Below are 14,817 nucleotides of genomic sequence, written 5' to 3'. Positions count from 1 at the left end.
CTCTGAGTACAGATAATTCCAAATCATCTTAGACTTTAGCCTTGGGAGTGAGGCAGAATTGGGTGATATATTCCACAACTACTAGTAACGCACTAATAACACACTCAGTATCTTTTAAAATGAGAGGGTTGGATTACACAAACTCTCAAGTCTTCATTTTACCCCAGAATGTCACCTTTTTATCCTTTTGGTATGTTTGTCACAATGACTTATGCTGTAACGTTTTTTTTCTTTAATAGAAGCTACTGACATCTTGGAACTAGGTAAGATTTCTTTCTTGTATTTCTGTTGAATATGGGTACTAACCAAACCAGAGATTAGAGTGTGACTAGGAAAAGAACGCGGTGCTGTCTCTCTCATGCGTAACGAGTCCTCTGCTCGGCTGCCTCTGGAGCCCAGGCAGCCAGTTCTCTCAGCTGTCAGGCCAAACCCTCCTTATCAGGAGGCACAGACCAAGCTAACAAAGATGGGGAGGGGAGAGTAGTTAATTACACAGAGTCCAAGGAGGCCCATACGGGAAGCTTCTCTTCACTCACCAAATCCACAGCTAATGCAAACCCTGACTGTCCGTAAATTAGAACTTGGAGGGATTTTCCCAAGAGAAATTATTCATGAGATATATTGAACTGAAGTTTAATCTAAAGATCTTCTAAATTTTTAAAATAAATACAATCAGAAATATTAGCAGTTGAAATAACAAGAGTCAAACTGCTACTTCATTTAATTTTCATCCCTACAGGGTGTATCTCAGGACTAGGATTTGAGAAATAATGTTAATCATTCTTAATCAGCCTTCAGGATTTCTACATAAACAAATGTCAGTCGTCTTAGTCCCTTAAAGTCTTTCTCTATGTAACATAAGTATGACTATCCTAGTGCCTTTATTGGTTTTTGTTCAGATATTTTTGTATATTTTGTTACTGCAGCTTCACATATTCAGCTCTATTATTATCAGTGTCTTTATGCTCCCTCTTGCTTTTTCTTCCAAGAACATTACTTTTATTGGCCACTGACAAAGAAGATAGTGCAGAACACTAGACTAGGAGTGAGAACTCCTGGATCCTTTGAAAGCCAGCTGCACTTTGGAACTTTGTGATGTTCATCCTTAGTTTTCTAGCTTGGAAAATGGGGATAATAATGCCATTTTCCCTACTTTACAGGGATTTTAAGAAGATTATGTGAGCTAATGGATGTGAAAGCATCTTAAAATACTCTCAAATACTTTCCAACTTTGGGGGATTGTTATTTTCATTCTGTTGAGGGATTAGCCTTAGATATAACTCTCAGTCAAATCTTGGAATATTCTTTGAAGTGACGCATTCTATGAACATGAGCTGAAGAAATGAATGAAATGAAATAATGCAGGTAAAGGGCTTAGCACTTGATAAGCAATAAATGAGAATCACTTTTTAACGACTTCAAACTTGCCTCAAGCTTTCTAAGGCACTGGTATATGGTAGAAAAAGCATAGACATGAGACTCAGATAGGTCTTGGTTCAAATCCCTATTCTCCACTTACCAGTTTTGTGACTTTGGGAAAGTTAGTCTTTCTGAGCCTATTTCTTTGTCTTTAAACTGGGAATAAAACCTACTTTTCAGGTTATAATGAACATGAGAGATAGTGAACACTGTATGGCATGGTGTAGGCATATGGAAGGTACTCAGTGAGAGCTGCCGCTGGTGTGGGTTCTGTTGCTAGTATGAATGGTGACAATTCCATATGGTTCAGTGACAGGGGATGCTGTGAACAGTCTCTTTTGTTGATAGGGGATTGTGAAAAGTGGATACTCATAAAATTTGAAAGTATATTTTTCCTTGTGCAAGGAGTAGAGGCTGTGCTAACATAGCACAGGTGTAGGTAGGCATAGCCGCTGTCGAGTTAATCCTGCATATTTCATTTCCCCATTGAGCATGGAGAGCAACCCCAAATATCAAATTGAAATGAAATTCAGTAGATTTCTAGAATTTCAGAGATTGGAAGAGGCCTCAAAATAATCTAACTTGGCTCAGCATTTCAATATTGGACACTTTGAGTATCTTATAAAAATGCCTTGTCTTGAACTCCTCAAATTTGTTGGAGACTTATAGCCTCCTCAGAAACTTGCTTCATATTCAGAAAAATATTTATTGGGCCAAAATCTGTTTCTTTGTAAATTTTGTCTATCATACTTACAACTTTTAGGGCAATATAGAATACTTTAGCCAATTTTTCACTCACCAGCCTCTAATTATTAGAAAGTGTTAGGGACTGCCTTCTCCCTGCCATTCTTACCTTCCTAGTTGAAGAACCACCATCTCATACCTAGATTATTAGAATAGCTTCCTAACTAGTCTTCCTGCCTCCAGCCTTGTTTCCCTCTAGTCTGTCCTTCACACTGCAGACAGATTGCCTCCTCCCCCAGAACCTTCCGTGTTTCCTCTTCTCATTAACATGGTGTAGGAGGTTCTCTGGCCCCTGAACACCACTTTGATCTAAAGCCTCTTTTCTCAACTACTGTTTTTTAACTCTGCCGATTAGCAATACTAAAATACTCAGTTTTAAAACTACCTTTTCTTACTTCTGGCCCTTTATACATGCTTTTCTTTCAGTCTGGAAAAAAAAAAATTTTTTTTTTTTTTAAATAATATTCCTTAAAGAATTTTCTCTCAGGGTGCCTGGGTGGCTCAGTCAGTGATAAGTTGGGGCGCTTGGGTGGCTCAGTCAGTTAAGTATCTACCTTCTGCTCAGGTGATGAGCTCAGGGTCGTGAGATTGAGTCCCATAGCAAGCTCCTTGCTCAGTGGGGAGTCTGCTTCTGTCTCTCCCCCTATCCCCCGCTTGTGCTCTCTCTCTCTCTCAAATAAGTAAATAAATAAATCTTTTAAAAAAGAAGAATTTCCTTTCTCCTTGACTGATTTCTGCTTATCCTTCTACCTTTAACTTAGAAGAGGAGAGGTTACTTCCTCTGGGGATCCTTCCACAAGTCCTCCTGTAGCACCCTCCTAGCCAACCACAGCACTTAGCATAATTTATTACAGTTGGCAGTTTAGTCTCTGCCCCTCACTGAAGCTCTGTGAGGGCAAGAACAATACTTTGATCGGGTATCTCTAGCACCCCGCACAGTGCTTTGATATACACGATAAATATAGTTGCTGGATGGATAGATGGAAAAATGGCTCCAAGACTTTGCTTTTTTCTTCATGCTGAATGTTCATCCTTCGTTCAGCTGCTCCTCAGGTGATGGGGTTTTGTGTCCCTTCACCACTTAGGCCACCATTTAGGGTTTGGTTTATTCTGTCCCTCTCAAAAGTATAGCTCCCAGAACTAAATGTAGTATCCCAGGTATGATTTCACTAGTCCAGAACAGAGTAGCACTGTGGCATACCTGCTTCTTCTTTTCACTCACTTTCATTCACTGTACTTTTATGGAGCCTGTGTTAAGTGTCAGGCACTAATGAATCAGTGAGGATTTAAAAAACAATAATAAAGATAGCTGCTATCTGTAAAGAACTTAAATAAATAATAATGATGGTATGATGTGAAGAGTATGAAAATAAAAGATGTGAATAGGATGTTACAGGAGCTGGGAAATGGGATTTGTTCTGAGAAACAGGGAGAGTCAGACTTTTTTTTTTTTTTTTTTTTTTTTTGCGTAGTGTTTTATCTTTAGTTGATTCATTAAAAATTATCAAACCCCTGATCTAAAAGGCTTATGGACACTGCTTTGATAATGAACAGCACTGTGTATCTCATAAACTTAAACTTTGGACATTTTGAAATAACTTGGTTTTGTTAGTGCTGGCTGTGCCATAACTTATTAATCACTTTCTTGAAAGTGCCAAGAAAGCATGGTTGAGGGTATGCCTTATGAAAAGTACTTGCTCCGTTTAGATTGGTTTTGAAATTACAGGAAACAAAGTGCTCCTCATGCTGGAATGGACTGATGAGAGGGGCAGAACACAAATGTATATAAGAAATTAATACGCCATCAAAGTGACATTTCAAATCAGTGGGGAGAAGGTGATTTATTCAATAAATGGTGATGAGCACATTTATTGAATAGAGGTGGAAAGGAAATCAACATCTTTGTCTTATCTGTCTCACAAACTAAATTCAAAATAGAACAAACATTTAAATGTAAAAAAAAAAAAATGAAACCTAGAAGAAAACCTGGGTTAATATTTCTTATAAATTGAAGTAAAGAAAGCATGATATGAAAGCCAGAAGTCATAAAGAACAAGACTGAGAAATTTAAGGGCAAATCCTAGCAGACTGAGATAAATGTCTGCAACATACATGACAGGCAAAGGACGAATATCTTTAATCTACATGGAACTCTTAGAATCTGAGAAAACTAAAGAATACCTCAGTGAAAAATGATTAAATAAAATACAAATAGACTAATAAGCCTAAAAAGATCTTTAACTTTATTAGTAATCAAAGAATTGCATACAGAAGTATAACAGCATTTTTTTTTCTTCTCTGGTAAGATTTATCACAAGTGTAGAGAATGTTAAAGCAGTTTTAGCAAGAATGTAAGAAACAGAGGCGCCTGGGTGGCTCAGTTGGTTAAGCATCTGCCTTCAGCTTAGGTCATGATCCCAGGGTCCTGGGATTGAGCCATGCATTGGGCTTCCTGCTTAGCAGGAAGCCTGCTTCTCCTTCTCTTTCTGCCTACTTGTACTCTCTCTGTCAAGTAAATTAAAAAAAAATTAAAGAAAAAGACTATAACAAACATATTCTTAAGCACTACTGGTAGGAATTATATTGTATCAAAATATAAAATATGTCTGCTCTTTGTTAATTAATCCCCCCTTAGGAATTTGCCCTAAAGTGGTAATCTTCAAAGTGTTAAAAGATGTGTGTACAAAAATACTCATCAAAAATTAGAAAACACTCAAATAACCATTGAGATTATTTAACAAATACTTTTGTTAACTAATGTGAATTATGGCACATATAAACAATGGAACAGTTTTCAGACAGTAATCTTGGAGTAGGATTTCTGATCTAAAGACTATGATTGTCTTTATTTCTCTTAGGAATTTGGGTTCTGTACTTAAGGTGGAATGGGGTGGAGTTATTGTAGAGAAATGTGGCCAGATAGTAGCCAGCTTGGGTGAAGGTGCCTCATATAACCAGATCAGATTAGCAGCATTTGAGGGGTTTGGGACATCTTTAGAAAGAAATTGTATGCATTATGCCCGGGACCAATGGGTAGAGGTTAGAAGAAGGCAGACTTCGCCCAACTATAAAGGGTAAAGTCTATCCATTTGTAGTGTTGAGTAATAACTGAATAAGGGGGTTTTCAGCCTTGGAAGTATTCAAGCAAAGGCTGGAGGGAGCTTCAGGTCTCAATTTTTATATTGCTTCATCAAGATGCCTTTCTTAACCATCTGCCTAAAATAGTACACACACCCCTGTCAGCACTGTTTCCCTCTTACCTTGCTTTCTTCTTTATTTGAAAAAGGCCATATAAAAAGTATTTCTGTTGCCCTCTAAACCAACTGACATATATTTATTTGTTTATTTATTGTTTTTCTTCCCCCTTAGAGAGTAAGCTCCCTGTGGACAGAGACTTTGGCTATTTTATTCTTTGCTATATATCACCAGTGCCTGGAACTAGGGTTGGTACATGGTAGGTGTGCAATAACTATTTGTTGAATGAATAAGTATTAGAGAAGAGGATTCATGCATTCACCTTGCTGGATCCTTATGCTTTACATTTTGGGGAATTTCAATTTTGGGGAATTTTACTTCTCTGTAGTGTGTAATTCTCTTCACGGCAGGGATTTTACTTCCTAATAATAACTATCAAGTGGTACGGATTAGAGTTTAAAGAAAACTTTCATAAACATTATTCGGTAATATAAGTGAGATGACTGGCTTTTTCTTACCTGTAACGTCTCAGTTCCAGTGTTTCCTGTGTAGAGGATCTGTCCATAACTTCACCATTTAAGATAGTTACCAGCCTCTGTGTAGTACATTATTTCCTTCAAATACTTATCACTCATTACTTTATTTATTTGGTTATATGTTAATTGTGCCTCATCATGCACCAGAATGTAAATTCCATGAGGGCAGGAACCTCCTGTCTTACGCCAGTACAGAGAATACTGCCTGGCACATAGAGGAATATTCAAACATCAATTGAATAAATAATTGAAATCACTCTGTAAATGATAAAACATTATACTTAAATGAGTTAATAATATTAATCTTCATAGTAATCCTTGACCCCTGTAGCAGATTAGATTTTTCCCATTCTGCATTCTCAAGGCAACCTATACCACCTCATTAACTTACATTGATCATAATTGTACCAGATTATTTGTGTTATTATTTATTTAATATTGCTGCTTATTACTAAACTGCAAGCTTTATGAATTTAGGAGCCATGTCTATCTTGTTCCTCTTACATTTAATACAGTGCCTTTGTACTTGGAAGTTTAATAAATATTTATTGAATGAATGAGTGCGTACATGTACAATTTTGCATGATAGATATTATCTCCATCCTGATGAGTAAACTAATGCTTGGACGGATTAAATAACTTATCTAAGATAGTTATAGAAATAAGACTTTAGGGGCGCCTGGGTGGCTCAGTTGGTTAAGTGTCTGCCTTCAGCTCAGGTCATGCGTGATCCTAGGGTCCTGGTGTCTAGCCTTGCATTGGGCTCCCTGCTCAGCAGGGGTCTGCTTCTCCCTCTTCTTCTGCCCCTCCTCCTTGCTTATGTTTTCTCTTTCTCTCTCTCTCTCACCTGTAAATAAATAAGGTCTTAAAACACACACACACACACAAGACTTTATCCAGCATCTTCTGACTCTGAATATTACATGCTCCTAACTACACCAGTAATCTCAAGACACAGATGTGAATCAGAATTACTTAGGGAACCTTTGAAAATACGGATTTTTCAGACCACACTCAAAGCCTACTGAATAAGAACCTCTGAAGCTGGGGCCTAAAACTCTATTTAAAGAAATGAGAAAAATTATTTAGGAGAGTCTGATGATAAGTAACATTTGGGAATCAATAATAATATGCCAGGAGTTGGTGAATCCAGCCCACTGCCTATTTTTATAAATAAAGTATTAGTGTACACAACCCTGTTCATTCATATATATACTGCCTGTGGCCATTTTCAGGCTACAGTACACAGTTGAGTATTTATGACAGAGACTGTGTGGCCCAACAAAAGTAAAATTTTTACTGTCTTGTCCTTTACAGAAAGTTTGCCAACCTCTCCCTGATCTGCACCTTGCTGCCTGTCCTATTTGTGTGTATGTGTGTGTGTAGTTGGAGATGTAGTAGATTTGATGGCACTATGGGCATTACAGCAGGTGCTCAGGCATTCTTATTGTGTCAGAAAAAGTCAATTCATCTCAGTTTACCTGAAATTAAGAGACAAAGCCTTAGGATGCCTAAGCAGTAAAATTTAAGAAAAACGCTAATCTAGGTATGGTTCAATCACAGTGGGTGAACTGCTTTTTAACAAGGAGATTCCTTTTCATTCAGTTGGTAATAGGGTGTTCTCTATAGGGAGAAAGATGTGAGGTTTCTTGCCTATATAACAGGGATTGATTACCATAATTGATGTGTAATAGAGAACTGCATTTAATATCCTAATTATTTTGGTACCCCTGATGCTGCCATAATTTTTAAAACCAGTCTCTTGGGTGCTTGCGGTCAAAGCTCAAGCTACTACAAGCAGTTACCCAAACTGGTTTGGACTGACCAAACCTCTGGATCTGCACTAATACAGTAGCTGTTACCCAGATGTAGGAATTTAAATTAAATCAAATTAATTTAAACTTCAATTCCTCGTTCACATTTCAAGTGTTCAGTAGTTATGTGTGGCTAGTGGCTGCCTTAACTGGAGACACAAAACATTTCTATCATTACAGAAAGTTTTAATGGACAGTGTGGCCATAGATGCTGGACTTTCAAGAATTGCAGTTCACTCAAATCCCAGACTTGCTATTGGACTTAATCCTTTATTTGTAAGAATGGAATAGTAATTTGTAGTGTTTTCTTTTCCTAACAGCAAATAGTAATGAACTGTATTCATTCCTTGCTTTAAGGATTCTTCAGATAAGTGCATACTCTTTATTACATTCTGATAAGCTCCTCCAATCTTGATTCCAGGAAATATCTATCTCATTTACCCTATGGACTCTATATTTTAGATAGTTAATCACTGGCGAGTTCATGAAGTGGTTCAGAACTGACTGTGATCCAGCCAAATCTGTTTGGCTTGCTTAAGGATGGTGGGAAAGCGACCAGTTTTAAAATAGAAGCTATAAAGTCAATAGAGTTTAAAGTCTTGGCATCATCTTTGAAGTGATTTAGATTTCATCATTCAGCGAATCATTTTTATTCCCAGCATCTAGTGCTTTTTATATGGTCCAAAGTGGCCCTGTGCTGCTCCACTGCAGAGGAAACTTGAAGAAATGTTGGTTTGCTATGGTGTTTTAGCTTGTGAGAGTCTCTGGGATCTTCCCTGCACCATCATGGGGTCACCTCTAGGTGGGTATTAGTGTTTCTCAAACTTTGAGAGGCTCTAAAGCCCACTTCAAGAGGCTAAAAGATCCTGTAGACTCCCTTACTTATTCTTAGTTACTCTCAGAAATGCTACAAGGACCTCCTTTTCTGTAAATTACCTTATCTTTGTCATTTTGCAACTCAGAGCAATGCAGCTGTGGCAAGAATGGGAGTGGTTTAGGGGTGCGTGAGAGAGAGCAAGGATTCAAGTATAATCTCACTCATTCTCGTTTTTGCTGCCATCAAACCATCTTACCCTATTTCTCTCCTCCATTCTCTCTAAGCTGAGAGGCTGGGATCCAACTGTACTGGGTGTTAAAAGCTATCATTTGATGGTATTAAGGGATCTCTTCAACAGGAGACAGGGTGTTCAGAAGGATTCTCCTCACCCACTCTCTACGTCTTCTGTTCAGCTGTCCAAAGCTTCCTGGACACTTCTATGAGATATTGGTATGTCTCACTCTGGCATTTTGGATCCCTTTAGGGACTAACATGAAAACCATGTGAAGGTCATCTTCAGACCATGATTTTAAAACATTGATCTGAAATGATCCACTCAGGTTACTTAGATTTCTACCCCTAATACTCTTTTGAGCCCAATAGGGGAAAATAAGTTTTTTTCTTACACTCAGAGCAAGTCCAAAAATGGCCTAATGTTTAGAGTAGATTATATCCCAAAAGCATTTTTTAGGAAGTTGACTGTGATAGAGATTTCTATTTCCTTTACAGGTCATTTTACCTGGGACAAATACCTAAAAGAAACATGTTCAGTCCCAGCGCCTGTCCATTGCTTCAAGCAGGTAATTGATTCTCAACATCTTTAGTAGGTGGGAGGCAAGTAGGTTTGTTCTGATCCTGACATGAGCAAAAGAAGCCCTTGGACTTCTCACCTGAAGGCCCCAGAATAAACTTCTGTGGGAAGAATACAGCTCAAGGCTTAAAATTCATGAATTTTGGCAGTAGACAGTCTCTCCAACTTCATCCCAAGTAACACCTTTTCCTTTCTTAACCTCTTTGAAGCTATGTTTTGTTCCTGGGAACAATACCTAATTTTTATGAAAGCTCTTAATTCAGACAGTTAGGAAGCAGAGTTATAGCCTGTAGACAGTGCTTGGAAATGGAACAATATTCATTTCTCTTTATGAAACACCCTGGCCACAGTCTTCCCTCCCCATAAGAATACTGGTACCAACTTCCATTGGAGAGTATGTTAAGACCTTATTAGAGGTTCCTCAGACCTTCCCATATAGGGGTGAGTGTCCCACAGAATGCACAGATAATGTTGCCTATCCCAGCACATGATAAGCTGGTAAACAAAGTATACTGGTGCTAGGCAGAGCTAAACATCAGGAAGTTATTTATACCTTTCTTCCTTTGTTAGTCAAGTGTTTATTTCCTCAAGTTATCAGCATTTCACTTTGAATTGTGTCTGTGTTCTAAATAAAAATACAAATCCAGGACTTTTGCTCATTTGAAATAACAGGGACTAAATTCATATTTCCACCAGAAATAATGATAAAAGACAGTATATTATACAGTAGTTTTCAAGTTACTGAAGATCAGGCAGCCAAGTACAGTGATATCTGAGTAATGAAAAACAATGAGCTAAGCCCCTTATGACTTCCCAGCTTACTTCCTTAAGAGAGTTTTAAGACTGTGGCCCATAGAAGAAGAGCCCAGGTTGGGCCAATGGCTCCCTAATTTGAAGAGACAGAACTGAGAGGAGAAACCAAGATGGCTAGAATCTAGAGGACAGAGTGCCTAAGAGGAGAGAGCTACACAGAAAGAAAAGCACAGAGATCTGCAGAAAAACCTCTTCAAGTGTTCAGCAAAGTGATGTTGTTTCATATATGCAGATGAGGAAACTACCCAAAGCCAAGAGAAAAACCATCTGACAGGATTGGTATTATAAGGAATAGAGCCTCACACTCCCCCAGGACTGGGGATAATGCCTGATTCCACCGGCTTGACTGGAAAACCTCATAATTCATGTGTCATGGGTCAGAAAACTTGGAACAGTCTTACTCCACAGTGGGAAATAATTAGCCTTAGAATGAGCACTTCTCTGGACCTGCCTAACAAATCATAAAAGCAAGACTCAAAATGATCAAAGTGTTTTCAGATAACTTAAGTGCATTTAAGAACAGAGCACAAGAAGAAATGCAAAAATAACCAGCAACCAACAGGTAAAAGTCAAATGTCAGAGGCAGGAAAACATAAATCAGTCATGAGCAGAATAATGTATCAACCAATTGAAACAGACCCAGATGGGCGCCTGGGTGGCTCAGTGGGTTGGGCCGCTGCCTTCAGCTCGGGTCATGATCTCAGGGTCCTGGGATTGAGTCCCACGTCGGGCTCTCTGCTCGGCAGGGAGCCTGCTTCCCTCTCTCTCTGCCTGCCTCTCTGCCTACTTGTGATCTCTGTCTGTCAAATAAATAAATCTTTAAAAAGAAAAGAAAAAAAGAAACAGACCCAGAATCTATATAGATCTTAGAATAGCAGACAAAAACATTTGGGATCGAGTCCCACATCAGGCTCCTTGCTCAGCAGGGAGCCTACTTCTCCCTCTGCCTCTGCTGCCACTCTGTCTGCCTGTGCTCGCTCTCTCCACCCCCCCCCTCTGATAAATAAATAAAAAATCTTAAAAAAAATAAACCGTGTATTTTAATTGTATTCCATGTGTTTGAAAGTTAAGCAGAGACATGAAAAATAGACTCATATCGAACTGCTAAGTACAAAATGAAAAGTATACTGGATGGGAGTCATGGCAGAAGAGATCAGTAAACTTGAAGGCATAGCAGTAGAAACTATCCAAAATGAAACACAAAGAGAGAAAAGAATATTAAAAAGATGAAAAATAACATCAGTGAGCCAAAGGATAACTTTAGTTTCCATGGGGTAACTTCATAGACCATGTAATTAGAGTGCCCAAAAGAGAAGAGATGAGGGACAGAAAAAAATATTTGAAGATAAAATGGCTAGAAATTTTCCAAAATTGAGGAAAACTGTAAATGCACAAATTGAAGAAACTCTATGAATCCCCCCAAATAAAAGACAAGAAAACTACGTTAATTCATATCATCATAAATGCTCAAAGTTAGCAATAGAGAACATCTTAAAAGCAGCCAAAGAAAAAAAGATACTTTACATAAAGGTTAAATAAGATAAGAATAACATTATATTTTCTTGTCAGAAACAATGCAGCTAAGGAAGTTGAGTAATATGTTCAAAGTACCAAAAGCAAAAACTCTTAACCTGGAATTCTATACCCAGTCAAAAGACCTTCAAAAATAATACCCGGTGGATCATATGATAGTTGTCTTATGATCTCCCTGATATGAGGAAGTGGTGATGCAACATGGGGGCTTAAATGGGTAGAAGAAGAATCAATGAAACAAGATGGAATTGGGAGGGAGACAAACCATAAGTGACTCTTAATCTCACAAAACAAACTGACGGTTGCTGGGGGGAGGGAGGTTGGGAGAAGGGGGTGGGATTATGGACATTGGGGAGGGTATGGGCTTTGGTGAGTGCTGTGAAGTGTGTAAACCTGTTGATTCACAGACCTGTACCCCTGGGGATAAAAATATATGTTTATAAAAAATAAAAAATTAAAAAAAAAAATAATACCCGGTGGGATTACAGATCTGTAAAAAGGAATGAGAGTCCCTGGTAATTGTTATTACAAGGGCAAATACATCAGGTGTTTATCCTTACTATTTAAATCTCTACAAAGATAATCATGTAAATAGTAATAATCATATTGTATTGTACAGGTGATAACAGATGAATAAGTAAAATGTATAACATAAATGCCCAGGAGAGGGGACATCTTAAAAGATACTGTTTTAAGATTCTTGTAAGATTCTTGCTATACTATTTACTTGAAGATAGACTGATAAGTTAAACTTGTTTACTATAAACAGCAGAGCAACCACTAAAATAATAGAAAATAAATAACAGATGTTAGATTTAAATCCAGTCATATCAGTAATCAAATTAGTTATAAATGGTCTAAATGCTCTAGCTAAAAGGTTGAGATTGTCACATTAAATAAAAAAACAAAATTTAATTTCTTGCAAGAAGTTATGCTTTTTTAAAAAAAGATTTTATTCATTTATCTGCTAGAGAGATCACAAGTAGGCAGAGAGGCAGGCAGAGAGAGAGAGGGGGATGCAGGCTCCCTGCCGAGCAGAGAGCCTGATGCGAGGCTCGATCCCAGGACCCTGGGATCATGACCTGAGCAGAAGGCAGAGGCTTTACCCCACTGAGCCACCCAGGCACCCCAAGAAATTATGCTTTAACTATAAAGACACAAACACGTTAAAAGTAAAATGATAGAAAATGGTGTACCTTGCTGACATTAACCACTATAAACTAAAATGACAATGTTTGGGGCGCCTGGGTGGCTCAGTGGGTTAAAGCCTCTGCCTTCTGCTCAGGTCATGATCCCAGGGTCCTGGTATCGAGCCCCAAATCTGGCTCTCTGCTCAGCAGGGAGCCTGCTTTCTCCCCTCTCTCTCTCTCTGTCTGCCTCTGCCTACTTGTGATCTCTGTCTGTCAAATAAATAAATAAAAGAAAAGAAAACTAAAATGACAATGTTAATATCAAAGTTTATTTCAGAGTAGAGAATACTGCCAAAGATAAAAAAGGTAATTTCATCATGAAAATGTTTCAGACATTTTTACATGAAGCAAAAAATGATAGAAATGTAAGGAGAGGGGCGCCTGGGTGGCTCAGAGGGTTAAGCCACTGCCTTTGGCTTAGGTCATGATCTCAGGGTCCTGGGATCGAGTACCACATTGGGCTCTCTGCTCAGCAGGGAGCCTGCTTCCCCTCTCTCTCTGCCTGCCTCTCTGCCTACTTGTGATCTCTCTCTGTGTCAAATAAATAAATCTTTTTTAAAAAGTTTTAAAAAAGGAAATATAAGGAGAAATGAATAAACCTAAATTTATTTATGGATGGGGTTCTAATACTCCCGTCTATGAGTAAAGAACACATAGTAGGAAATCAGCAAGTGAACAGTAGACGTTAACACTCTCAACCAGCTGGACCTAACTGACATATATAGAGCACCCTCAGCAACAGTAGAATGTACATTCTTACCAAGTGCACACAGAATATTTGCCAAGTTAGACCATATTCTGGACCATAAAGTAAGTTTTGATAAATTTAAAAGGATATAAGTAATAAAAAGTATTTTCTTGGGTTACACTGAATATAAATTAAAAATTAATAGCAAAAAGTTACTTGGAAAAATTAAAAATAGAGCTACCCTATGACCCTGCATTTGCACTGCTGGGTATTTCCCCAAAGATACAGATGTAGTGAAAAGAAGGGCTATGTGCACCCCAATATTCATAGCAGCAATGTCCATAATCACCAAACTGTGGAAAGAGCCAAGATGCCCTTCAGCGGACGAATGGATAAAGAAGATATGCTCCATATATACAATGGAATATTACTCATCCCTCAGAAAGGATGAATACCCAACTTCTGTATGAACATGGACGGGACTGGAGGAGATTATGGTGAGTAAAATAAGCCAAGCAGAGAGAGTCAATTATCATATGTTTCACTTACTTGTGGAGCATAAGGAGTAACATGGAGGACATTAGGAGAAGGAAAGGAAAAGTGAGTTGGGGAAATCGGAGGGGGAGACGAACCATGAGAGACTGTGGACAACAAACTGTGTCCACAGTTTGTTGAGAAACAAACTGTGGGTTTTAGAGGGGAAAGGGTGGGGGATGGGTGAGCCTGGTGGTGGGTATTAAAGAGGACATGTATTGCATGGAGCACTGGGTATAGTACATAAACAATGAATCTTGGAACACTGAAAAAATAAAAAAAATTTTTTTAAGTTATCTGGAAAATAATACCTCCAAATATTTGGAAACTAAGTAACACATTAATAAATACCCCTTGGGTATGGAGAAATAAAAAGGGATATTAGAAAATATTTTCAACTAAATGGAAATGAAAATTTCAAAATTGTGGATTGCTGCTAAGCAGTCCTTACAATGAACTTACAGCACTAAATACTGATACCAAAAAGAATTTCATCTAGTGACCTCAGCTTCCATTTTAAATAATGAGGGGAGAAAAGGGGCACGTTAACCCGAAAGTAAGCAAGGAAAGGAAATAATAAAGATCAGAGCATAAACCAATAATAGAAGAAACAGAAAAATATAGAGAAAATCATTGAGGCCAAAAGCTGATTCTTTGCAATCTTTGCATTCTTTGCGATGATAAAACTCTAGCCAGATTAATCAATAATAAAAGAGAGAAAAC

General features: G+C 38.1%; 1 protein-coding gene across 8 annotated transcripts in view; it reads left to right on the top strand.

Moving 5' to 3' along the window:
* SCMH1 (Scm polycomb group protein homolog 1) overlaps positions 1-14,817 on the top strand; it is a 170,439-nt gene that overhangs the window by 50,054 nt on the left and 105,568 nt on the right. For 6 of the 8 annotated variants that reach the window (XM_059374323.1, XM_059374322.1, XM_059374324.1 and 3 more), the window contains 2 exons: positions 240-263; positions 9,255-9,325. In XM_059374323.1, the coding sequence (XP_059230306.1) occupies positions 240-263; positions 9,255-9,325 (95 nt within the window). Of the gene's footprint in view, positions 1-239; positions 264-5,548; positions 5,618-9,254; positions 9,326-14,817 lie in introns of those variants that run through there. The other 2 variants (XM_059374329.1, XM_059374327.1) reach the window with 2 other exon arrangements.

This window comes from Mustela nigripes, chromosome 14 (genome assembly GCF_022355385.1).
Source record: "Mustela nigripes isolate SB6536 chromosome 14, MUSNIG.SB6536, whole genome shotgun sequence".
NCBI classification, from domain to species: Eukaryota; Metazoa; Chordata; class Mammalia; order Carnivora; family Mustelidae; genus Mustela; species Mustela nigripes.
Note: the sequence above shows the minus strand (reverse complement) of the source record. Positions and strands in the feature narration are given on the sequence as shown.